Source organism: Cetorhinus maximus, chromosome 18 (genome assembly GCF_964194155.1).
Source record: "Cetorhinus maximus chromosome 18, sCetMax3.hap1.1, whole genome shotgun sequence".
NCBI lineage: Eukaryota > Metazoa > Chordata > Chondrichthyes > Lamniformes > Cetorhinidae > Cetorhinus > Cetorhinus maximus.
The window spans coordinates 90,685,199-90,712,526 of NC_135896.1; the positions used below are offsets into that span (position 1 = coordinate 90,685,199).

The window sequence follows — 27,328 nt, forward strand, 5'->3', positions numbered from 1 at the left end:
AATAATTGCACTAGTGGAGGGTCATATATTTTGTTTGCTCTGCATTTCCCAAGTAATTAAATCAGAGACATTACCGAGGATTTTCAATTGCCATCCAAAAAAGAGCTGAATGACTAGTTCTTTGTTGCTATTCAGACACTGGGCTGAATACAGTCACTTCATACCCACAGCCCAACCTCAAAACATGACCTTAGGAAGCTTGTTCTGTTGTAAGTTCAGAGGAATTGCCAGATTTTGTAGAAACACCCTGCTACCTGGAAGCACTTGAAGCAAGTACCCTGCGGATTTATATCACACTAAATCGCCTTCTGAACGTCGATAGTGCAGTAAATGTTTTATTTCTGGGTGTGCGGGTGTTTACTTCTCACCTACAAAGCAGAAGAGATTTGGGGGTTAAGCAACAAACATTGGAATCAAAATGAATGTCACCGGTGAGGAACGTTTGGCGAAAGATGCTTGGAATGTGCTTGCGAATGGCAGCTCAACACCTACCCCAAACCTAACTGTGGGATGGATGGAGCAGCCAACTGGAAAGCTAATAGATCAAACCATTACCGTCATTTCAGTCATTGCTTTGTTCATCACAATGATCTCACTGGGCTGCACGATGGAATTACCAATGATCAAGCTACACATCTTGAAACCTAAGGGGGTGTTGATTGCAGTGTTTTCTCAATATGGGATTATGCCCTTTACAGCCTTCAGCCTCGCCAAGATGTTCGGTCTGTCCTCCATTGAATCCCTGACTCTCCTTATTTGTGGCTGCTGTCCTGGTGGAACACTCTCCAATATCTTCTCACTGGCACTGAATGGAGACATGAATCTCAGGTATGAACAGCCGGGTCAACTGAAGCTTGGCTTCTCTAGTGATCCAGGGGCTATAGTTGGTCTTCGGTAAAAATGCAGAATGTTTGAAAAGGTGCTGGGTAAAACAACATGCCCGTCTGCAATCTGTCCTGTAACGCATTCGCTGAAGACCAGTTTTGCTCGTTTAAACTTCAAAGAATGCTGTCTTCATTAAAAAATAGCCAGCCTGTTTCGTGTTTGTTTACAAATGTATTGTACAATAACATAGTCTCCACCTCAGTGTCCTTTACTTGATTTGCACTGTCACTGTGCTAAAAAATGAAACGTTTGCCTTTGCTCCTCCCCGAGCCAAAATATCGCTTGCCAAATATTTTTTTGCCAAGAGGACAGCACCTTTTAAATTTGGAACCTGAGTTCAAGTGAACATTTAACGATGTTTGATAGCCAAGTTAACTGCTCGGTATTCAGCATCCTCCACAAAGGCTGAACAATTCTGCTCCCTGGTGCTCTCCCGCCGCCATCGCCACCTGCTGGCGGGGACGCAGCTGACCGCTGCCATGGCAACTGCAGGACCAGGTGCAAGTGAGGGAAAAAGCGTGAAAGTCGGGAAGACAGCGCTGTAGTATAAAGGGTTAATGTTAAATATGTAAATATATGGTCCACATCATCAGTGATGTGGGATCACATGATAACAGAGCATGGAGAGGGATAGTTCTATGTAGAGCCTCATGCAGAGTCTACCTTGGTAAATAGTCAGCATTATGTTGAATAAAGGATGGAGTTTGCTAACAGTATTGCCTCCAGCATTGCCAGGTCCATGACAACCTCTTCTAAGACCAAAACAACAATAACAGAAATGCGAGATCCCTATTACACCCAGAAATGGAGACAGGGAATTCAAGGAATGGAAGGGAAGATTCAGCTATAGCTTATGTGAAAGTGAGAGAATAGTGGACATTGGAAGCAAAGTCAATTACATTTTCCAATTTGGGCAAGAGCAGGAAATAGCACCAATAAAGGTATTGTACCAGAGAAAGAGATGGGGTTGGGGGTCGGGGGTCGGGGGTGTGGGCGCGGGGGGTGGTGGGGGTGGTTGTGGCCTGGGTAGGACTGGAACAAAGAATTTTCCACATATCCTACAAAAAAGGCAGGCATAACCAGAACAGGGAAAAGGTTTCTGTGAGGAAAGGGAGTTAGGGTGGGAACCAAGAGGCCCATGATCACACCTTGTTCATCAGGCTAGATAGCAGAATGAGGATTAGCTGGAAGTTGAGAAGAGACATAAAGCTGGAACATGCCATCACGCTCAATAATCTGAGTGATGTTGGATAGCATGGGCCCCATTACAACCGGACTCATAATACTAAGAACCATCTCCTCTGTAGGGCTCAGGACATGTCAGTGTCCTTGTCTTCCATCGGGCCTGCTCTACTCCCTTGTGTGCCACCTTGTCCTGCTAGAGAGGGGGCTGGCAGTGATTGTGCTGATCTGTGTTCAGGTGTTGTACCTGCTATTGCTGAATAGCTAGAGGTATGTGGAGGCAGTGAGAGGTGGGTGTGAGGCTGGCGGCATTGGCAGGTATGTGAGGGCGAAGTGGAGTATCTGGATGTTAAGCTCAAGTCCTGAGTGCAGGGGAGTGTTGCTGGGTGAGTGATGGGGATGTGGTGCATTGAGCAGTGTGAGAGATTAGTAGTGTGGTGGATAGATGACGACATTGTGAAGATGCATTGACTGACCTTGACCACTAATGTGGGGTCATTAGACTTGTTGTGGCACTGCTGCTAGGTTTTCAGGTCCCAAATCCAGCTCACCTTCCTGGCCACTTCCTCCACCCTCTTCTGAGAGTGGCCTTTGAGAGTCTCCTGGTCTCCCTTAGACCCATGGCACATCTCCTCCCACCCACCTACACCATGAACCACATCCCTCACTCTGGAACCATGTCTGTCTTGATGTTCACTTTGAAATAATTTACATTGCAGCAATATTGTTGAGTGTAGCTTTCCTTTCAGAGACAGCCTGCCTTTAAGAAGGGCAGACTGGTTGCACTACATGGTCTGCAAACAATGCTGCTGGGCCCTCCTGCTGTTCACAGAGGCTGCAGGCAGCATTAGGCAGCAGAAAGCTGCACAGGAGCTGCTTGGGTCATTGCTACAATCATGCAGAAGAGATGGGTACACCTAGTTAACGTGTTGCCCGCCTTGATCAGAACGGGCATGGGCAAGTTGTTAATCATGGCCACCTCCCACCAACAATGCCCCCTCCTTGTGCCCGAATAAAAGGGCAATGAAGTTTTCAGCTCATAGTGGCCTGAATTTTACCAGCCCAGGGATGGCAGGAATGGAGGCAGTCGGGGGGCCAATAAAATAGTGGGGATTCCATGACAGGAGGGCTCCTGACCCAGTCCCCATCATGAAGGTTTCCTAGCGGTGGGCTGGGGTGCAGGAGTAGGGGGCAGCCAATTTACATATCTAAGGCCCCCATTAGCGGCTATTTTACCGATGGCGGGAGACCCCTACCACATCAGGAGGCTGCCCAGCTTCATGGGGACGGCCTCCCTGCGGCAGCCCGGGCAGGAGAGGCAGTTCTTATGACCCCAACTATCCCGCCAGAAGGGGTTTCCCCTCCGATCAGTGTGATTTTCCACCCTCGGCTTTTTTTTTATTCATTCACGGGATGTAGGCTTTGCTGGCTGGGCCAGCATTTATTGCCCATCCCTAATTGCCCTTGAGAAGGTGGTGGTGAGCTGCCTTCTTGAACCACTGCAGTCCATGTGGTTTAGGTACACCCACAGTGCTGTTAGGGAGGGATTACTAGGATTTTGACCCAGTGACAGTGAAGGAACGGTGATATATTTCCAAATCAGGATGGTGCATGGCTTGGAAGGGAACTTCCAGGTGGTGGTGTTCCCATCTATCTGCTGCCCTTGTCCTTCTAGATTGTAGCAGTCGTGGGTTTGGAAAGTGCTGTCAAAGGAGCCTTGGTGAATTCCTGCAGTGCACCTTGTAGATGGTACACACTGCGACTACTGTGTGTCGGTGGTGGAGGGAGTGAATGTTTGTGGACAGGGTGCCAATCAAGCGGGCTACTTTGTCCTGAATGGTGTCAACCTTCTTGAGTGTGTGGGAGCTGCACTCATCCAGGCAAGTGGGGAGTATTCCATCACACTCCTGATTCGTGCATTGTAGGTGGTAGACAGGCTTTGGGGAGTCAGGAGGTGAGTTACTCATCACATGATTCCTAGCTTCTGACCTGCTCTTGTAGCCACAGTATTTATATGGCTAGTCCAGTTCAGATTCTGGTCAATGGTAACCACAGGAGAATGGTTGACAGTGGGGGATTCAGCGATGGTAATGCCAGAGTTTTAAATAACTCCTACCTCTCCAAGGTCGCCTACCTGCCTCAGCAGTACCCACCTCTCCCGATGCTGCTGAGACTTCAGCACTGCGCGCCTTCTAATTGGGCTGTCAGCATCTAGAGTCCCCCTAACATCCTCAATAGGACAATAGCCCACAGGAAGTCAATTAGTAGGCCTCTGGTGAAATGGCTGAGTCAATCTAGCTCCTGGCAGGTACAGACTCAGGACCCCCATTTGGTCCTGACACCGGGCGTCCCAAAGTCCGCCAGAAAATTCAGCCCAGTGTCTCCATGAACTAGTCTGGTGTGCTGGAATGGGAGAGCGGTTGTCAAGGTATCTTTTGGGTAAATGATATGACTGAAAACTCAGATATCACTATTTTTCTTCCTTAAAATTAAAAATCTATCCTTTGCAGTGTATATGAATGTTAAAATTAGCCAGAATGCATAATTTTTAAAAAAATACAGATTCTGAAATGCACCGTAGAATTGTCCCAGTAACTGCACCTGAGTCAGGCAGGTCCTCAGCCACTCAGAGAGAGAGTCCAGTTAAAGTGGCACAAGGTAGGAATAGAGCAAGCATCAGGGTGCTAAATATTCAGAGATAATGTTCACTGCATGTTTGCCCCATTCCGTTGGATAGGTATTACAGGAAATAATCCCTCTGTACAGATTGCACTATCAGTGAAGGGATAAATATTACCCAGTAACATTGTATTTTAGAAATGGCAACAAAATTGTCTTTGCCTGATCTTTGCTAAAGCTTTATCTAATATTGTCTCCCTTATTCTCCTTGCAGTATTGTGATGACCACATGCTCTACAGGGCTGGCACTTGGCATAATGCCCCTCCTACTTTATCTCTATTGCAAGGGTCTCTCGCTGGCAAGTAAAGTCCCATACAGAGAGATATCCATGACCCTGGTCTTAACCCTCATTCCTTGTGGCATTGGCATTTTCCTCAATAGCAAGTACCCAAAGTACTCAAAGACCATAACAAAAGTAAGATATTTGTCAGTGTGTTGCTGCATGCTATCCTTTCTGCTTATTTTCTGTCACAAAATGTTCACAAATTAAATGAATGCTCGCACTGATGACATCTTTGAAAGATAACATTTATTGCAACTGTTGTGGCAATCGTTCTCATTGGTTAAGATTTGCAGGGGTAGATGTTCATCTTTGCATCCAAATGTGTATCTGCCGTGACAGATCCAGTATCGAACCAACAATTTCCACTTTTTTGGTTTCACAGGAAATGAAGATCGGGGGCGGGGGTGCGGTTACTACCACGACAGCCAATCCTTGTCAATTTTATAGACAGATGGTAGCTTGTAATCTCCTTGCAAGAGCAATGTACTGTGATGGCTGCAAATCTGAAATAAAGTTCTGACAAAAAATTATTGACTTGTAACATTAACCTTGGGCTGGATTTTACATTCCCCTGCTGGTGGGTTTAAAGGTGGAGGGACACGTAAAATCCAGCAGATGGCCTTCCCATCGCCTACCCGCCCACCCCCAACATGTCTGAAATTTTACAGGGGGCCAGGAAGGCGTTTGGCGACCTGCCCACCCTTGAGGCTATCTCTTCATGTGCACACTACATAAAAGGCACAAAACAAGAAGAGGCCATCTGACCCAACCAGCCCACGTCAATGTTTACCCTCCATGTAAACAAATTGTTCTAGTCATATTTAAGCACCTTGTTACCACATAAGTTCAAACGCTTTTCCTTCATCCAGCTACTCTGTGCACTCTTGAATGTTGGCATTGTTTCTGCCTCCACTACTAACCCTGGAAGTGAAACCCACAGCTTCATAAACCCTTCGTGAAGAAATTTCTCCTGCTTTCTGTTCTAAATTTCTTAATCTGTCTCCTTGTTTTTGACTGCTTAACTCCTGCAAACAGTCTCTGCCTACACTATCCTTTTATAATTTTAAACGCTTACGTCATATTAACCGGTAATTTGTGTTGTTAAAAAAAATCCCACGTTTTCTTTCTTTGTATTAGCATGTCCACATATCAGACCGTAACCTGGAGAATACTCGTACCAGGCCCGAAGAGGCTGTTGGCAACCATGGACTTCCATTGGATTGGTCCATGATTATGCTTGGCAAAGTACTGCAATGGTTTGCCATTGCCTTCTGCAGTATGGCTGACCAAGAAACTCTCCTGCTCTTACCACCTGCCATATCAGAAAGATTGACAGGCTGATAATCAACCTGTTAGGCCACATTATGAATACACATTCTGTGGCCATCAAGTCCCAGAATGGGACTTGAACCTAGAACTTTGGGCCTAGAGGTACGTATGCTGCCACTGCACCACACAACCTCCATTATGTCCTTGCCATAGCATCAATATCTTATCTACAGTGTGCATGCAGGTCTTATTAAGGTTTTATATAGGCTCACCATTACTTCTTGACGTATATATTCTGTGTCTCTTGAGGTAAAACCTAGAACTAGATTACCTTGTTTTATCACACTTAGATGCTTCCATTAATGTCCTGTGAACCTATATCCCCAAACCCCTCTACCCATCCACAGCACCAAGCCTGCTTCCATTTAGTGTATAACTACTGTTTTTTTTAACAAAATGCATCATCACACGCTCACTGGCATTGAACGCCACCAGCCACTTATTAGCCCATTCTCCCAATTTGCCAGGCTTTTGTTTGCAGTTTGCTTTTGTCTTCCAGATGTTTAATTATCCCTCCTAATCATCTCCAAATATCAACACCCCTTCCTCTAGGCCAAATCCAAATCATGGATATTCGCTGTGAAGAGAGGTAGCCCTAGAACTGAACCCTGAGGTACAATGTTACCCACTTCCAAACACTCTGAAAACATGCCCTTAGCTCTCTGCTTTCTCCCTTCTAATCAATTTTTAATCCAATTTGCTATTCTTCCTGAATCCTATACCCCTTAAACTTATTTAGCAATCATCAATGTGATGTTGGGGGAAAAAAGCCTTGTCAAAGCCCTTTCTAAAGTTTATGTTCCCTACGTTCACTGTGCTACCTGCTTATGGTACAAAAGGAGGCCATTCAGCCCATGCAAAAAATTCTATGAGGTTTGTCAGCATGACTGCCCTTTTGGAAATCTGTGTTGGCTGCTTCTATTCGCTTTCTCTTTTTATCCATACATGTGGTAAATTCATGCTTAATTAAAGGCCCTAAAATGCTTCCAATCACAGATATGAATTACTTGGATTTAGTACTTATTCCCTTTTGGAGAACATGCATTACATTTGTCACTTGCCAGTCCTCTGGCAGACATCCATTCTCAGTAAAGTACTGATATAATTCCTAGGACCTCGACCATCTCCTTCCTGAATCCCTACAAAATCCTAAAATACATCCCATCAGGTCCTGGCACTTTATCTTCCCTTGGATTAACTAACTTACCTAAAATGTTCATTATATCCATTGCAATATTGCTCATCTCGCTCTCAGTCACTTCAGGATTCATTTCCCCTCAATAACCTCCTCATTACTAAAGACCGATGTGAACTCCTTATTAAATACAGCCACCATTTTCTGATTATTCTCTACAAACTGGCAACCCTCTCCTCTCAGAGGTCCTACCTCAACATCAACAATTCTCAACTTACTGCCATATTTGTGAATTACTTCACCCGCTCCATTTGACGTTTTTAGAGATTTTTTTCCCCCTCATACCCTTTGGCTTTCCAGGTCTTGGTCACTTTTCCTATTTTCCCATATCCTCCTCTCATTTCTTTCATTGTTATTATAGTCCTCACAGGAAGTATACGAGAAAAGAGAAGTGTTGCAGGAGCAAATTGAGCAGAAGAGCAAGAAAGGAACAGGGAGAAAAATAGTAAGCAAGAGAAATAAGACAAGAAGCTAAATAAAGGAGTAGAGAGATGAGAAGAGAAAATAACATAGAAGGGTGATATACACTTGTGAAGAAACCTGGGACCAATTTTATTTAAGTGATGCGGCCCAAGGAAAGAAGAAACAAGAGAGAGAGAGAGAAAGAGAGAGAAAGAGAGAAACATACAGAGAGACGTATGTAGCCTTGGGGGTAAGAGCAGGCCAGAGGCAAAGAGATGCCCTTGAGACAGATGGACTGTTGGGATCTGCAAGAAGCAAAAGGGAAAGAAGCCTTGCTGTGGATAGGGATCCCTCTGGTTCTGCTGCGATTGGGAGGAAAGTTACCATTAAAACTTATCAGGCCAAGGTTAATGAAACACCACATTGTTACAGAATCATAGAATTCTTACAGCACAGGAGGCGGCCATTCGGCCCACTGTGTCTGCACCAGCTCTCCAAATGAGCAATTGACCCAGTGCCATTCCCCCTCCTTCTCCCTGTAACCCTGCACATTCTTCCTTTTCAGATGATAATCCAATTCCCTCTTGAATGCCTCGATTGAACGTGCCTTCACCATGCTCTCGGGCAATGCATTCCAAATCCTAAACGCTCACTGTGTGAATAAGTTTCTCTTCATGTCACCATGGCTTCTTTTGCCAATTACCTTAAACCTGTGCCCTTTCATTCTCTATCATTCCACCGATGGGAACAATTTTCCCTTATCTATTCTGTCTCGAACCCTCACGATTTTGAATATCAAATCTCCTCTCAACCTTCTCTTCTTTAAGGAAAACAGTCCCAACTTCTCCAATACATCTACATAACTGAAGTTCCTCATCCCTGGAACCATTGTTTGACTCTTGGGAGATTAAATTAGTATTTTCAAAATTCTGGATCCCTAGGAGTGTTTTTACAGTCAATTTTCACTCTGGATGAAATGAATGTTTTTATTTTGAAGCCAAACGGAGAATTTGCTGAGGTTTTTGTTTTGAGAGACCTGGATGGAGAGTCAAGGCCCAGAATGCAGGATGTCTCCAAGCTTGGATAGCGTGATAAACTCAGATTAAGTCCAGGAGCACATAATAGTTAGGTAATGGCAACCTGAAGACTGAAGGGAAAACTGAGCAAGGTGAGAACTTAAAAAGGAAGCAGAATTTTGTTATTCTTTCATGGGATGTGGGCACTGCTGGTTAAGCCAGCATCTATTGCCCATCCCTAATTGCCCTTGAGAAGGTGGTGGTGAGCTGCCTTCTTGAACCGCAGTTCATGTGATGTAGGTACACCCACAGTGCTGTTAGGGAGGGAGTTCCAAAACTTTGACCCAGCGACAGTGAAGAAACGGTGATATATTTCCAAGTCAGGATAGTGAGTGACTTGAAGGGGAACTTGTAGGTGGTGGTGTTCCCATCTATCTGCTGCACTTTCCCTTCTCGGTGTAGAGGTCACTGGTTTGGAAGGTGCTGTCAAAGGAGCCTTGGTGTGATTCTGCAATGCACCTTGTGGATGATACATACTCTGCCACTGCGTCAGTGGTGGAGAGAGTATGGTGGATGGGATGCCAGTCAAGCGGGTTGCTCTGTCCTGGTTTGGCGTTGAACTTCTTGAGTGTTGTTGGATCTGCACTCATCCAGGCAAGTGGAGAGTATTTCATCACACTCCTGACTTGTGCCTTGTAGATGGTGGACAGGCTTTGAGGAGTCAGGAGATTAGTTAGTTGCTGCAGGATTCCTAGCCTCTGACCTGCTCTTGTAGCCACTGTGTTTATATGGCTGGTCCAGTTCAGTTTCAGTTTCAGGAAAATAATTGAATAAAGAGCTGAGGAAGTGAAATGGTGAGTGGCAAATAGAAAGGAGAGGTTAAGTTCCGACTGACTCTAAGGGAGGGATTTTTCCATCTGCCCACAATGATGCAGCCACTGGTGGGATTGGAAGTTCCTGCCCAAAGCCAACAGGCTTTTGGGGCTCTCCAAATTTTTCGGTTCTACCAGCAGCGCACATCATCACGTGTGGGACAGGAAAAATCCCAGCCTAAGTGTAAGGTAAGGGAGGCAGGTCGGAAGAAAGGAACAAAGCAAAAACGGGGTCTGGCAGCCATTTCTGTCCACTAGTGCACTGGCTAAAGTCAATAAGGAATGATTGGCTCAGCCAGAGGTATTGTCACATTGGGTTCGAATTACTCTGCCAGATGGTGCTGTAGTCTCAGCTTTTGCCTTCCTTGAATGTGACACAGATTATGAGGAGATCACAGTCACTGATATAATTGATCAGTAAGCTGCTTCAAATTCTTGGATTCAGTAACCCAAGTGAAAACTTTTTTTTAGCAAACTTAGGTTGCTGGTTGGGCAGGGCCTTAGGAAACATTAATGTTCCGTCTTCTCTCGCAATATGATTCTTCCTGTGTTCTGAAGGCAAGTTGGACACAACCACAGAGTTAATGCTGAAGGTAAGTTTGAACATGGACTTATTGCATGGTTCTCTGGGCCAGTGATTCCAGGATTCCAGCACTGTGTCCAGAGGTGCTGTGGAACGGGACCTCAGCCCACGTTCCCGCTCTGAACAGCTAAAGCTCCTTCCCAAGTCTCGGAGGTAAGGTAATTTAAACTATCACAGCTGACCATTGCGGCCTGTATGAGTGTAACAGAGACACCACCCCGATTGACCTAAGAGAAATCATACCTGTGCCTGGCACTCCAAAGGCAGAGTCAAGAGTCCTTAATGGGCCAAAGAGGAACACTATGAAAGGGAAAATGACCAGTCATCTTGTTATCGAGCCCAGTGCAAGATCTGAGTCAGCTTTCAGCTGGTGTTTCAATGGGCACTGGGGCATGGGGATTTTGGGGGAGGAGAGAGTGTCCTGATCGGAATCCCCTGGGCTTTGTCCAGGCTGGCAGGAGGAACCCTTGCCCACTGTCCCTGTCTGGTATCTGAACCAACTTTTACAAAAAGTGAAATCACAGCAGGCCATTCCCCAAATTGTGACCCTATTCCTTTGCGGTCGATCTTGGCCCCATCACATTTTCATTGGTTATCATGTACTTCTCTTCATGTCCGGTTTCAGTTCTTAATCTGCCTATCATTTAGTTGACAGCATCCTTCGCAAAATAATGAAATGTTTGGTTCTCTGACCTGTGGGGGAGAAGTTGGCTTTGTTTCTCTGGCCTCTTTTTATTTACTCTTAGGGTTCTTCTGTCACCACTCATCACCGGGCGTTTTGCCCTCAGAAATTTGATGACCTTTGTTTCTTGTACCTTCTAAATCTTTTGTGTCCAGGGGTGTGTTTGGATTTATGCCACAGCCAACATAAACAATGCCTCTTAATTATCTGTACACTACCACCGTGTGGGGCAGGCCTTGCCAGTCTCATTCCTCTCTAGACGGGAATTTAAAAAAAAAACAGCAATGGCCTACAAATTTGCAGTGCCCATTTATCGGGCACTTCACTTCAGCCTCCAATACGGCAGGCAAGGAAGTGCATGCTGGGAGGCAAATTTGGTATAGGCAAAAAAAATACTGGAATCCTGGACCCAGGCTCAAATCAGGCATTAGGCCCATTGCACATTCAAATAGTTGTGAATAATCACAATAGTCAAATGAAAACAGGATTCAGTACTTTCGAAAATATGCCTGAATGCTCTGTGCTGACCATTGCCCTGGTTCAAGACATTTCTCTTAATATCTTTTCCTCCCACAAAACATATAAGGTAAGGTGCAATGTGTCGATCCCCTTTTCATGGCGACGATCAAGAATTTCAATGGACTGGATTTTAACGGCCACAAATCAGACCCCCGCCCCTCCCACATACAACCCCTCACCCCCCAAACACACGCTGGCGTAAAATGCAGCCTGATGACGTCAGGTTGGATATCCGACATCATCCCACCAGTCTCCAATAATACGGAAGGTGAACTGGACCCAAAATCGGAAGTACTTTGAGAAGAACAGTTCACAAGCAATTGAACCTGTTAAAGGAGCCAATTGGCTGCAATTTTTTGTTGCTCACTCTGTTTTTCGCTAGTCACAGGGGAAAACTGTTTGGGAGTGGTCCAGGTATGAGGAGGCGGCACAAGAGTGGATATAAAGGCCTGTAGACAGGACCATGGCTGCATGTAGCAGTAGAGTTTGCTGCTGAACGTGGCAGTGTTTTGCTACTCGCGTACTCGATTTCTTTGTTTTTTTTTGGCTGACGCAAGTAAGAGTGAGAGGGCAGGGGGCCTTTAAATTGGCGGCTGTGGCTGATTTCCAGTTCACGGCCTAACCCCTCTCCCCCCCCCAGACCCCCAGTTGGGCACAGGGCATCCCTCTCCCCAATGCTAATTGGCCGGCCTTCCGGCCAGGCAGCCACTGATTGGCCGGCCGATGCTTGATTCGCCGTGGCGAGCTGGTGGGACGGGGGCGAGTGGACCACACACTTCCTGTTCCGTCCCTCACCCCATAGGAACCATAAAAGACCCAATATTCTAACTAATATTCTAACAACTTTGAATATTAAGATTTTGAAGGCCCATGATTTTATTACATGCAAAACTTGCCCTGAGGGTTAAGGCGACAAGATGCACTGACCTAGAAATTGCTGCTGCTGGCAAGATTAGCAGACAAGTACTTAGCGTGTGTGTATCATATGCCTGTCTACTATTTTAATGGTGGCATTAAGCCACTTAAAATAAATGGACTGAAATAGCAGACAGCAGAATTCAAGATGCATTTGCCCACTGACAGAGCCATTAGTGATCTCCACACTAATGGTTCATTCCTGCCGACTGCCCCAAACACTGACCGTGCTGCAGCAATGGCAGGAGTGGCCGCTGAGAAGCTGGCACAGCTCATCTGAGTCGTGCTCGGGAACTGATGGCGTCACTGCAGCAACTGCTGGGCATTGGAGAGATTGTGTCACTGAAAGTATTTTGTTTTACTAATCTCACATTGTTTCTCTTTCAGACAGGCCTGTTTATTCTCCTCGGCGCAGCATTAATAATTGGCATCTTGTCAGGAATGTCAATCGGGAATACTGTCTGGATGCTTTTCTCCCCTCGCCTACTTATCGCCACGGCACTAATGCCCACTGTTGGATATACTTTCGGCTATGCCCTGTCGTGCTTATGCAGGTTACCAGAAAGGTAATGTGCGGAATTAATTGCAGTGCAAATAGTTTTTGTCTTAACAATCAAAATTGTGGCCTTTTGCCCTTTCTGTTTACGCCGCTGTTTTGGATCGACCAGTTGAGGAGTAACAGATATTTTGCATATATTTCAACTGGGTGCTAATTACAATGGAAGCGTATATCAGAGGCTTTAACACACCTTTCAGGTTGAGATGCGGAAGAAACAAATACCTGGTTAATGCTGAAAAAAGAGACATGCTGTCTAAGCTTTTCATCTTGCACTCATCAGGACAGATCACAACAGTAAAGGGAGCAACAATTTATACTGCATGAGAAGAGACTGCTGATTGGTTGGCAAGCGAATACAAAAAAAAGCTGGCACACGTTCATATGCAGGGACGTGTTCTCTGCAAGTAAAAAGGGATATGTTCAAACCTTGTGCCTTTTTGATTTACTCGGGAACTTAGGGAGCCTATAGATCCCTATTGTTTTCTCCACGGCAATGCTTCGGCCAATCAGAGTTGATTTCCCAACCAATCAGCACCCTTTTCTCCTGTAGTATAAATTGTTGTCATCATTTGAAATTTGGCACTCTTGATTTTGGCCTCATGTTTGATGAACAGTTTCAGAGACATGTCTCTCTTCAGCAATATTCATATCAAATTCCTTCCTCTGTCGTATAAATGTAGGTGTTAATGCACTAAGTACTCGAATGTTAATATCTCAGACTATGAATAGTTTGTATAAACTTTTGAATTTAGCCATTAATTATGAAGCAGACCGCACCACCTCCAAGCTGCTAGGTCATTTTACTTGCCATAAATTCACATTACGTAAATTCAATGCTAGCCCTAACTGCACAACTACCTGAACCATCATCATGGGCCATCCAATTGTAGTAGCACATTGAAGATCAAACTCCAGAAAGTCTCCTTCAACATGTTTGCTCTCTTTTAACAGGTGTAAACGGACAGTTTCTATGGAAACTGGATGCCAAAATGTTCAGCTGTGTGCTACCATCCTCAAAGTTGCTTTTCGCCAAGAAGATATAGCTGCCCTTTACTTGTTTCCGTTCATTTTCTTGTTGTTCCAACTCTCTGAAGCGTTAATTCTTATAGTGATCTATCAAAGTTACCAAAGGATAAAAAAATCTAAGGAACAGAGTGAGTAACCAATTTTCTTTCATAGAATCATCCCTCCAGCTCCTTGAAAGAGTTATCCAATTAGCCCCACTCTCCTGCTCTTTCTGTGTCTTCGTGCATTTTTTTTTCCTTTTTAGTTTCATGTCTAATTGCATTTTGAAAGTTACTATTGGCCTGTTTCCACCACAATTTCATGCAGTGCATTCCAGGTTATAATAGCCTGTTGCATATATTTTTTTTAAAATCTCCTCATATCCCATCTGGTTCTTTTTCCAGCTCCTGCTCATTAATTGTATGAACGCCCTTCATAATCTTGTGCACCTCCATTAAACCTCTCCTTCCCTTTTTCAAATCTAAGGAGAATAATCCAGACTTCTCTAGTCTCTCCATAAATCAGAAGTCCCTCATCTCTGGTACCATTTTTGCTACATCTCTACACTCTCTCTCCAAAGGCCTTGAACGATCCTGCCCAAAGTATCCCTCGTAAATTACAGTAGTTTGAGCTTTCGTGGCAGCAAGTTGATCTTGCCTGACTTCAGTCTGAGCTTCCGCTACAGCGCACAGACATCAGGAGGTTTCTAAATTTAAAACGAAATACAGAGGAGGCTGGAAATCTGAAATAAAAGGAGAAAATGCTGGAAAAATTCAGCAATCCTGGCGGCATCTGTGGAGAGAGAAAAAGAGTTAACACTCAGAACTGAAGAAGAGTCATATGGACTCGACACGTAAACTCTGTTCCTCTCTCCCCAGGTGCTGCCAGACCTGTTGCGTTTCTCCTGCATTTTCTGTTTTTATTGGAGTTGGTTTTTACTTGCGTTGCAATGGAAGCTGAGACATCTGCCATCAGACGCTGCTTCATTGTTAGATCCACAAGTGTGCTAATGGAGCCTGTCACCACTTCCATGTTGGAATAGATGAGCTTCAAGCTCTGCGCAATGCCCTGTACCAAGTTGATGCCAGGCTCCTCCATGCCCCTTGACATTGGCCACAAGCTTCCTGGCAGATCTGTTGGTACACCGAGCATTTCTGTCTGCTTACGCATCAACCTTCCTCTGTAGACCACCCTATCAAAGTGCTCATCTGAATCCCTTGCAGCAGGACTCATGTGCAACCTCACCCTCGGGGACCTGTGCTATATTTATCCCCTCCATCTTGTGCCCAATATCTCACCACATCCAGATCTTTCCTCTAAGCTCTCCTCGAAAGTGTCTGCTGTGCCAGTATCTGAGCTGGTTCTCTGTGAGTGTGAGAGCGAGTGATGGTTTCTTTTCTTCACTGTCTTCCTGTTCTTCCACCTCCTTCTCTTCCACCACTGCCTGGCCAGATTTTGGATATCTGAAAGGAGAAAGGCACAAGGGTAGGGTTGTGGTGAGGGGAGGGGGGAATAGCAAAAGGTGCAGGCTTACAGCATCTGCAGCTTATAAATCAGAAGAGTGTGCAGGATGAGGGGGAAGTGAGATGCGAGAAGGAGGATTCAGTGGGAAGATACTGTCACCTTCAATGTTCTCAACCCCTACACCCTCAGCAATGGCAGGTCCAGTTATGGTAACCATGCAACCGTGTATGCCCCCTGCTGTTTAGCGCCTGCTGTCTCCAGTTATCCTCCATCTTGTCCCGCAAGAGAGAGGGAAGAGTGCCGGTGAATGTGATACAATGTATTTGGGTGATTTGCCTGTCATGGTTGAATAGGTGGCAGTATGTGTAAGCTGGGAGATGTGGGTTGAGGCTTCCAGCTGTGCCGATTATTGTGTGCAGGTGAAGCGAGGCCATGAATGTTAGGCTTTAGTTGCAATTGATGGAGATTGTTGGGAGGTGTCTAATGGGGGTGTGGTGCATTGTGCAGTGTGTGAGGTTAATGGGGAAGTTGGTGGGATATGGCATTTGAAGATACAGTCACTGACCTTAACTACTCGTGTGAGGATGTTGAACTTTTTGAGGCACTGCATCCAGGTTCTCACTGACGTTGGCCATCATCGCTATCTAGTCCCATTGCCTTTGCATAGTTTGTCTGGAGTGCTTCCTGTCCCTTCTGTATAGAACATGGGCCTGAACTTCCTTGGAGTGGCAATCAGCATCGGATTGCCACTCCGATCCCAGCTTCTTACCCGAAATCCTGTCTCGCCCGACCTTCCAACACAGGCTGGGCGAGACCCGGGCAGTGCAGCGCATCCTTAGGGCCTAGTTTTGAGTGCAGCTCTGTCGAAGGGAAGGAGGCCATGCCCCTTTTTTACAGTACTAGCTGCTGTAAACCAGGTTAGTTTAAAGGTCCATTGAAATTTAAAGCTTCTTGACAGGCCAGGGAGAAGGTAAGTGGGTAAGATTAGGGCAGTGTGGGAGGATTGGGGGGGCAAGGGGGTGGGGCCAGCAGTGTTGGTACTCAGGAGACGTGGGGGTATGGCGTGGTGTCAGGTCAGGGGGATTGGCCTCGGGGGGGGGCAGTGGGAATTGGGCCTTGGGGGTTGGGGGATCAGAGTTCAGGGGGGTGTGTGGATCTGGTCTCTGGGGGTGTGGGGGCTGGGCCTCTGGGGGGGCCTTCCAGGAGGGAGGAGTCAGGATGCGTTTGGCCTCAGGGAGGGCGTGTCAGGCCTCAGGGGGGTTGGGTCGGGCCTTGGAGGCAGGGTATCGGGCCTAAGGGTAGGTCAGGCCTTGAAGGTGTGGGGGTCAATTCAGCCCTCAAGTTGGAGGTGGGGGGGGTTGTTGGGTCAAACCGGGTCAGGCCAGGCCTGGAGGTGAAGGGGTGTCTAGGGGTGTCGGTTGGACCTTGAGGGTGGGGGAGGAGCTTTGGTTCGGGCCTCAGGGGTTGGGGGTGGGGGCACGGGTGAGAGTCGGCCCTGGCGTGGGGGGTGGTGGGGTGGGGGGTTTATGGAAAAAGTCCCCATGGGAGTGGGAGGAGTCCCATGGAGGGAGACCCCTGGGGGGGTCGGAGGGTTTTGGTATAGGTCTGTGCAATCATTACCCAGAAGTTAGAAGAGCTTTTAATTCTTCTGGATGCTTTGGAGCTCGGACATTATGGCCCCATGTCTCTCTCCTGCCCATCTCATTCACCAAAGCCTCCGGTGCAGCATCAGAAACCTTTGACCCATGTTATGATATTATTGAGCATTCCCTACATCCAGCACCTGCTCCAGCCAGAGTGCACCTCCCCTTGACTGTATAAGTGGTGTAGGCTAGTTTTAACTTGTGTTTGCTCTGCCTACATCAGAAGCAGCTGGCAAGCAAGGTAATCCCTCATTGCGATGCCCGCACCCATTTCTTTGGTCCTATCTAATTTGTCCCCCTTTATGTCTCTATACTGGCTGTGTATTGGAGGAAGGATAGTATTCTAGCCCAAAGTGACACCCAGTGCCTTTTGTTTTTGCAAACTACTTCTTTCCTTAATAGCTCTGACTTTAGCGTCTCACTTTGGGTGGCCAGTTTCAACATTAGAAATGTGCCTCCATGCACCCAATTTGTACCCCTCCAGGTTTTGTGAACCTGGAATTTGTTGGTCAGGTACAAACTGAGCTTATATTTCATGAGTGTTTTGCCAAACTTTGCCCCCATTGTGTAGCTCTCCTGTAGAAAAAGGCTCACCACTGCACCTCTCTTCTGGCCTGCTATAGTACAATCCTTAAAGCAAGGTTGGCGCTCTGGGGGTTGGCAGTAAACTGTTGTTTCTTTTTGCATTGGGCACTATACTTTTGAACAGTGTTTTGGTCTGCGCATTTCCACATTATTGCAAAACAATTCACTTTGGCAGGCCAAACTATCCTGCAATCTTTATTGGATGTTGCCACTAACAACTAACAATGTTTTGAGGCTTTGGCTGTATCACTAATGGTCCATAACTATCATGAGAAGGATGATTTCATGAGGGGATGAAATTTTCAGGCACATTGACACCTCAGGTGGTATGTGTGCATCTTTATTGGGCAAGAACTCATGTTAAATGACCTGTTCTGCCTGTCAGAAAATCTTTGCTGCCTCCGCTTCGCTGCAGTGTCATTGACCAAACAATTTACATAGGGTGCAACGTGGGAGGTACAGAATTGGAATAGTCGAGCCTAGAGGTAACACTGGCAATGACGAGGGTTTCAGCAGCCGATGAGCTAAAGCAAGGGCGGAGGAAGGTGATGTTATGAAGGTGGAAGTGGGTGGTCTTAGTGGTGGAAAGGGTATCGGGTTGGAAGCTTTATTTATCTTTATTCTTTCATGGGATGTGGGCATCACGGGCAAGGCCAGCATTTATTGCCCATCCCTAATTGCCTTTGAAGTGAGCGGCTTGCTAGGCCAGTTCAGAGGGCAGTTAAAAGTCAACCACATTGCTGTGGGTCTGGAGTCACGTGTAGGCCGGATCAGGTAAGGATGGCAGATTCCCTTCCCTCAAGGACATCAGTGAAACAGTTGGGTTTTTACAGCAATCGATAATAGTTTCATGGTTATCGTTACTGAGACTATCTTTTAATTCCAGATTTATTAATTTAGTTTAAATTTCACCAGCTGCCTTGGTGGGATTTGAACCCATGTCCCCACAGCATTAGCTAAGTGACAGCTGCCACTGCACCAGCATTGCAAGGTTAAGGAAGATGCCACAATTGTGAATGGTCTGCTTCAACCTCAGGCAGTGGCCAGGGAGAAGAACATAATCAGCAGCTGGCTAATGGAGTTCGTGGTGGGGACACTGGCCTTAGTCTTCTCAATATTTACCACTTCAAAAATGATCACGCAAAACAGGCTCATGCCATGAAGCAAGCTACTGCGGTGAATACTGTCAACACAACGATCCTATTGTTTGAACTGCTCAGCTGGCATGTTGTTCCAGCCAAGGTCTGCAGCGTAAGAGCTGTCTGCTACATCTTGCATAACTTTGTATCAAAAGTGAAGTTAGGATGACGAGCAGTCTGGGGGCCAGCGAAAAGAGGATGAAGAAAAGGAGGAAGCCAACGTGGAGGTATCCAATGTGTAACCCACGAGTGTTGTCTGTTAATCTGTTAAATGAGAATGAATTCTACATCCTGGGTTCCGAATACATCTCGGACCCTGAATCCAGAATTTTAATGCTGCTACCATGTCTAGACACACATTAACCTGGAGCAACCTGTCATGACAGGTAACCCCACTCAACCAAGACTTTGTGCAACACGAGATTAGACAGTAGAAGAAAGACATATTATAGGTTTCCCTTATAAGAGAAATAGTGATAGAAATTTGAGCACAGCATATCATAAGTATCAAAAAATTCATTATGGTCATTTTATTATGCAGTGCAGGGGGAGGTTCAGGAAAGATGACAAATGATGAAAGGAGGCTGAAAGATGGCCATTGAGCATCAACAGCAGAAAATGCACTGACTGTCCTTTGATAATGAAAAACTCTTCTGTTTTCACTGAAGTGGCAACAGTGCTTAGGGCAGGCACAACCATTACTGGAAGTCCATCTTGATCACGAGTTAACAAGCAAATCTTGTGGCCTGCGCGTCATGTCACTCCACATCGGCCTCCTCCTCATGCTCTTCCTCATCCTCTTCCTGCTGACTTGATATGACCTGCAATGACCTGTCAGACCTGGATGGAGCCTACAACTATTAGCAGTTCCCACCTGATTTCCCCCCATCCTGGGAAATCTGTAATTGGAAGCCCAAGGTGCCAACTGCAGCCATCACGACATCGTAGAGAGAAACCAGGCCTGCGTTTGATTGCTTTGGCCTTGGAGGCATCGCTGGAGATATCGATAAAATTATCACCTGCTCCATGGTGTCCTACATCAATGTAATTCCCTCATAACCATGATATTGAGACACAGTGCTGCATTATCTTCACCGACAGCCACAAGTTGTTGTTGTCGGTGGGCTTAAAGGATCTCTTTTAAAGAAGCTCTTTCGCTTCTCCTTTAACTCACCCCTAAAGGCAGGCCCAATGTGAGGCCACCCTTTGCTTCACACTGCAGGGAAATGCAGACTGTCTGGAGGTGTCCTGTTCTCCCGTCACCTCTGGCTGCTCCTCCTCACTGGGGAGAGGTGCATCTCCTGCTGTTCCTTCTCGATTCTACAGGTGGCCAGGCTCTGCCTGGGTGCATCGGACAGGTGGAGCTTTTGATGCTGTGTTGTTCCGAGTTCCAAGGTAAACCTTTATCTGTGATCGTGATCTTGGCAATAGCCCAGAACAAGGGAGAAATGAAATTGGTAATCAAGCAATGCCATCACTGAGAGGGGAGGTGGCAAATCCTATTGTGCATCATTCTCCATCTGCTTGATCCTGGACTGATGATTGAGTCGAGAATATGAATTATAGTAATAAACAGAGAATACTTACTGTGACTTCACACCCTCCTCCAAACCCATTCTCGTCCATAACCTCCATAGATTTATAACCAAAGAGGACCAAGGTCATCTCTAGAAATTGTGCAAGTTGATTTGATGCATCTGTTCTCTTGGTCCTCCCTCTTATAGCCAATATTGGCATGGAAGCAAACTCAATTTATGAAGACACTAGAAATTGCCAGAGCACTCCAAACCCACCCTCTCCCCCGACCCCTACCTGAGTGCCCAGTCTACCTCCTGCCCTGTATGAGGACACTGCAATGCATAATGCACGCTGTTTGTGGTATCAGTACTCCATCACAGCACCACCTTGCACTGTTGTACCCCAATAGGAATGTGTGTCAACTTTATTACATTAAACATAAATGCAGAAATAGTAAAAAGATTATCTCCATGCTGTTCACTTGAGAGTGATCAGGTGAACATTAACGTTTGTAGCATGCCTTCCATACCCCAATAGCGATAACTAAGCAAAGACTGCATTAACATTTGCACTTCTGAAACAATCCTTCCGGTGCATTTTAGCTCACTGTTCTACCTCCGACCTTGAACCTGTATATTAACAGGAAGGGGGGAAGGGCTTTCTGAGAGCCATCCTCCTTTGCACCACCTCCAGCAACAAGAAGCCAAGTGATTCCTCCAAGGTCCCTAATTGCACACATTTTGGACAATGAATTTGCTTCCTGTCTATCTTCTCACAACAATGCTTGTGCTTCTCCTGCTGCCATGTAATGCTAGGAAAGAGTTCTCTTCCCTTTAATGGCAAACAACAGCCCTTTAAGAGCTACTGCCTAGTCACCTTTAAATACTTCACACTATTGGTCAACCAATGCAGGGAGCATATGGAAAGGAGGGGGAAGAGCTAGTTTGTAAAATTAATCCCTTCCCATTGTCAACACACATGCCATATGGATAAGTCCAGCTTATAACCATTGCCTGGCAGTAAGAGCGATCAGATCTTAAACAAAAAGTGAGTGGTCATGATTGCATTGCCATGATAAGGGTCAGATCAGGACTGGGAGCAGAACTAAGACATGGAAAATATCCAAACTGGTTTTGAGACAGGGCTCAATTACTTTGAAAGTAACAGACTACGGCATTGAGGGGAAATCGAAGGTGGGGGTGGGGTGATAATTTGATATAAAACAACCTTCCTAAGGCCAGGATTTTATGGCCTTGCCGCGGTTTGTCTCTCACCATCCACCCTCCCCACCCCCCACCCCGGCAGAGCCGGTGAGCCATTTAAATCTCCATTTAGTTCGGCGGGACAGTAATATCCAACTGGGCGGTAGGGACCATAAAACCCTGGCCTAAGTTTTACAGGCAAGAATGACAAATGTACATTTCCCACTATAGGGTTTGTGACAAGAGAGGTGCAGTATGAAGGCAGGGTGGTGGATTTAAGATGTACAGGTAGCAGCGATTTGAACTTTGATGTTATTTGTCTCTTTCTCTTCCCAAAATAATAAGCATTTCTGATCAATCATGATATTTCATTTAACCTCACTTCCTTGTTCATTTTTTCAGTTGGATTCTTTTTTATCATCATTTTGTTCACGTGTCACACAGAGACAGTCATTTGTCGTCACCATAGTTGAACTTACTTGGCATGCACTGCTTCATCAACAGTAGGCAGTGATTAATCAGGCAGAGGAAGAGAGGGTGTTTGGGGGTGGCACTGATTCAGGCTGCTGTTCTTTTCAAAGTTTGGTGCAAAATGTTGTTGCTCTGTACTCACTCTGTTCAGACTGGTCTATACCCTTCTTGTAGAGACTGCGTGCAGGGTCATGTAACCTGGAGCATCAGAGGAACCAGCCTGCCTGGTGTCTCTATAGGAAGAGATCATACTGCACAAAGTCCTATTGGAATTTACTGGCAAGGCTAAAGGCTTTTTAGGTGAAGCGATCAAGGGAACACAACCAGCCACCAGAAAACAGTACCTCAGACAATAGACAAGTGGCAATGGGAGAAAATGTAAACAGAAAAAAAAATCTGAAAATTCGCTCACAATCCCAAAAACGTCTGATGTGTTAACTGAAAACGTCTTTGATAAATTCGGCAAATACATCAGTAGATGATGGACATTGTGACAGGATTTCGGGCACCATTCAAGATTGTTGTTGTATTTACATCTGCAGATGAACAGCTGCAGGACTAGCCCAGAAAGCACGGGTTACATGTGAACACTAAGGAAGAGCAATTTGCAGCAGTGGCTCTCTACCTCAAGCAAAATTGCTGAGAATAATTTTTGGTTTCTTTTAGGTGCCAAAATGATTTACGTGCCTGTAGAGGACACAATGAAACAGCTTACAGCTTCTGAATTAGCGAAACCTTGTGGCCCTGCCGACACCTCCCAGAGCAGTAAAATGGAGTCTTCTATATAAGGATGCAGAGAAAACAATGAGAAGTTCATAAATTAATTGCAACTATTTGTTCTTATACAAAATGTCATTTTTCTTAGATACTCCCTACGTCACATAATATGGATTTGACTTCCAAGTGGTCAGTGAATGCAGTTAGAAAAATAATGCAATCAAGATATGGTGGACTTGTCCAGTGTTTCAGTACATATATGTTGTTAATTGACAGTGTGTTTCTCCCAAGCTTTTCGCTTGACTTTAGGGCCAGGATCTTTACGGCCCCTCTCCCGCCCAGCAGGACATTACAGTCCCGCCGAACTGAATGGAGATTTAAATGGCTCGCCACATCCACCGGAGGGAGACAAGCCATGGCGGGCTGTGTAATCCTAGCCTAGGTGTCAAGCAGGCTCAATCGCCGGTCTCTTGTCTCAGCAAATTCTTGGCTCAAGTCCCAGTCCGGTGATGAGGAACTAATCATGGATGCTTCAATGTAGTATTAAAGGAGCACTACCCTTTCAGATGTTAAACTGAGGCCCCGTCTACTTTATAACCTGGACATAAAAGATCCCTGGGCACTATTTGAAGAAGAGCATGCAAGTTATCCTGGTATTTTCCTCAATATTTACACACACCCCCATTGATATTACTAAAAGTCCAGATGATTTGGCCATTGTGGGAATATGTGGGAATATTGTGGGAATAGTTCAACACTATATTGGCCGCTGCATAATTTACAATGGGGACTTCACTTCACTTCATTGGCTGTGAAGCACTTTTGGGATGTGCTGAGGCCTTAGAAAGGCAGGGTTATAAATGGCAAGATTTTCAAACCGTCTTCTCCATCAGTCTACATTATCGGCGAGAAGGGGGATCAAAAACTTCCAGCCAACCATGGTGCAAATTAAAAACTCTATCTCAAGGCGGTGTAAGCTGTGAATGCCCCTAGTTTTTCATATTTTTTAATACAACTGAAGGAAAACAGAGAAACGGTTCTTTAATGGTACAGCCATTTCTACCCTACTTCAGATATCCAACTCTGGCTGGACCTACTCCTGGAGGTTTCATCACATAACCGCCCATGTCTCATAGCCCTGACCCCACCATTGGGCCAGCAAGAGTGCCAACCTCACATTGCACCTTCCCAACGCCAGTGCAGATCAAAGCTCATCTTCAGAAGCAATTCATTACCCTCCTGACTGGGTGATTCTCAGCTCCAATCAAACAGCTCCTTTTCCCATCGCCAATGTTTTTTCTTAACAACTAATAAACAAAAGAGAGCAAAGAAAATGTGAAAAAGCATCCAATTTGTTGACTGTGCCAATGGCATTTGTCCAGGGTTGATTGAAGATTGATTGATCCTGCAGACTTCAGGATCATCCTGAAGCATTAGCCACTCTAAATATATCTGCTACAATATACATAATGGACATTTACCATAACACAGGTTTATAAGTTTATAATTAAGTTGTGGTCCCTTGACAAGTTCCTCTTTTTTGTTGGCAGTGGGGGGGGTACAATTGCCAGAAAATCCACTTTACCCACCTCTATAGTCCTCATTTTAATCCTTATTCAGGTATAGACAGTACCTGATCCATTTGCCAACCCAGACCACATTACTTTCCTGCACTGAAAGTACTCAACAGTTGTGATCAATTGTACTTTGTCTTCATAGCTCTGCAACCCAGATTAACTTTACAATACATGTCGGACAACTAAAGAATATGGAATCATTTTCGTTTTTCTACTAATAAGTTTAACATCTCACTCCAACCCTGCAATCAACAATGGATTAATGACATCAGAGACTGGGCAGACTAAACACACTGGACACCCACGTTGTAGTGAGTGAATAGGAGCTAGAGAAGGGCTGTGTGCAGCGCTTTCTGGCCCTCCCCAGCACATGTAATTTCAGCATGAGTGTGAGATTTGCACTCAAATTTCTGAGACAGCCAGCAAAACATCGACCAGATAGATTTAAACATTCCTGCCAACAGCTTGAATTATCTTGCAAGGCTGAACTGCCCACACCACAAGCAACCAATAAATGCCCTACAATGTTTTGCACATTATTCCCTAATCACTTGCCCTACCCACAAGGCATAGGTTTAACCAAGTAAGTAGATTTTTTTTTCAAAGGATATTATCACACACATTTTTGTTTCTGCTGTGGAGAGGCAGTGGAAGAATTCCCAGCAGATTACCAACCCGTTGAACCACTCCTATGACCAACAAGTCCTGGCATGGGACTTGAACTTAGAACCTTCTGGCTCAGAAATAAGGACACTGCCACTGCACCACAAGACCACCCACATGGTAAAGAGTGAAACACAGGCAATAGTTACTTTGCTTAACTTAATACAGATGCTGTCCCTGCAGCTCTTGAAACCAGCCTAGGCATGGGCAACACACATCACTTCTTTGCATCCCAGTTTCACCTTGGGACTAATTGTCCTGTTGTGGGTGTTTCGTCAGCAGGTGTTCAGGCCTCCCACTGGGGCATGGGTGATTAAAACACGGCTGCAGGCTCCAGCAGCTAGGGACTGAAGTATCTTGGGGTTTTGGGAGAGTCTGTGGAGGAAGGGAAGAAGCCTGAGCCTGGGTATGTGTATGTGCATTGATCATTGAAGGTGGCAGGATATTTGGAGAGAGCAATTCATAAAGCATACAGTATCCTGGACTTTATTAATAGGGTCATAGACTACAAGAGCAAGGAGGTTATGCTGAGACACTATATAAGACAGTAGTTAGACCTCAACTGGAGTATCGTGTACAGTTCTGGGCGCCACACTATAGGGAGGATGTGAACGCATTGGAGAGAGTGCAGAAGAGGTTTACAAGAATGGTTTCAGGGATGAGAAACTTCATTTATGAAGATAGATTAGAGAGGTTGGGACTGTTCTCCTTGGAGAGGAGAAGGCTAAGAGGAGATTTGATAGAAGTTTTCAAAATCATGAGGGGGCTGGATTGAGTGGATAGGGAGAAACTGTTCCCACTTGTAAAAGGATCGAGAATGGGTCAGCACAGATTTAAAGTGATTTGCAAAAGAAGCAAATGTGATGTGAGAAAAAACTTTTTCACACAGCAAATGGTGCGAGTCTGGAATGCACTGCCTGGAACTGTGGTGGAGGCAGGTTCAATCAAGAGGGTATTAGATGTCTATTTGAATAGAAACAATGTGCAAGGGAAAAGGCAGGATTTTGGCACTGAGTCATAATGCTCATTTGGAGAGCCGATGCAGACACGATGGGCTGAATGGCCTCCTCCTGAGCCAGAACAATTCTGTGATTGTGTGTGTGCAGGCAAGTAACCTGGAGGGTTTGTCAAAAGGGAATTTTGTCAGAGGAGAATCTTTTAAAGCAGTGGTGCCATCAGCAACAATAAAAAAGCAGTTTGCAATGCAAAGAGGGCTGGTCAGTTAAGTGGACCCTGCTTTGATGCCAAGGCTATTACAGCTCATGTAGGAAATAGAGCAGAGAGGGAGCTGCCCTAATCTTTGAAATTAAGGCAATGGTTTCACTGTCGCTATCAGTCAAAATCCTGGTACTCCCTACCCACAGCACTGTGGGTAGTGTGTAACTGGACTGCAGCAGTTCACAGAATCACAGAATTTTAAAAGCACAGAAGGAGGCCATTCGGCCCCTCTTCTCTGCACCGGCTCTCCTGTGCCCCTGCACATTGTTTCTATTCAAATAATCATGTAATGCCCTCTTGAATGCCTCGATTGAACCTGCCACGAGAGCCCCTCAGGGGCTAGTTCATCGCCACCTTCTCAAGGGCAATTAGGGATGGGCAATAAAAATGCTGGCCTAGCCAGCTACACCCATGTCCCATAAAATCATTTTTTTTAAAAAATAGGGCATGGCAAGAGGTAACAGGAGAACCCAGCCAAGGGCATGGGTGTGGTACTGAAATAAGTCTAATGGCCTCATCAGGAAGGGGGAGTAAACTTATACTCAGGTTTAAAAATATCTGGGGATCATTTTCAGTTTTGGGTAGTTAATTGATATGGTAGGTCTAACGGAAATGAAAATTGGGCAGGTTCTGTGATGAATAAGTGACACTTTCTGCCAGTTTACATCCCAGTGGGTGAAAGCTGAAAATACCCTCTTTGTTGGCTATATTGTTATGTTAGGCAGCTACCTACATTCCATTACTGAGTGTAATGAAGCAGTTAAAGGAGCATGATGTAGTAATGGTGCCATCTGAAACACAAGGGACTGACTCTAAGCCAAACCCACTGCACACAAGGAGTTGCAAGGATCAGGACAACAGGAATTCAGTCAGTCAGCCTATTGAGCCTATTTTGCCATTTGTTTAGATTATGTCTGATCTCCATCTCGAAACCAATTACCCACTTATGATCTTGATATTGTTATCAAATAATAATCAGCTCAGTCTTGAGAATGTAAACTGGCCCAGCATCCACAGCCTTTAG

At 45.5% G+C, this 27,328-nt stretch overlaps 1 protein-coding gene across 1 annotated transcript; it reads left to right on the plus strand.

Annotated features, from left to right (window-relative positions):
- The first annotated feature begins 194 nt into the window (after positions 1–194).
- On the plus strand, positions 195–24,154 carry slc10a1 (solute carrier family 10 member 1). Its single transcript, XM_078563361.1, has 5 exons — positions 195–828; positions 4,961–5,162; positions 12,931–13,109; positions 14,054–14,256; positions 22,796–24,154. Exons 1-5 carry the CDS (start codon positions 419–421, stop codon positions 22,915–22,917), a joined length of 1,116 nt encoding a protein of 371 aa, XP_078419487.1. The 5' UTR covers positions 195–418; the 3' UTR covers positions 22,918–24,154.
- Positions 24,155–27,328: the final 3,174 nt, after the last annotated feature.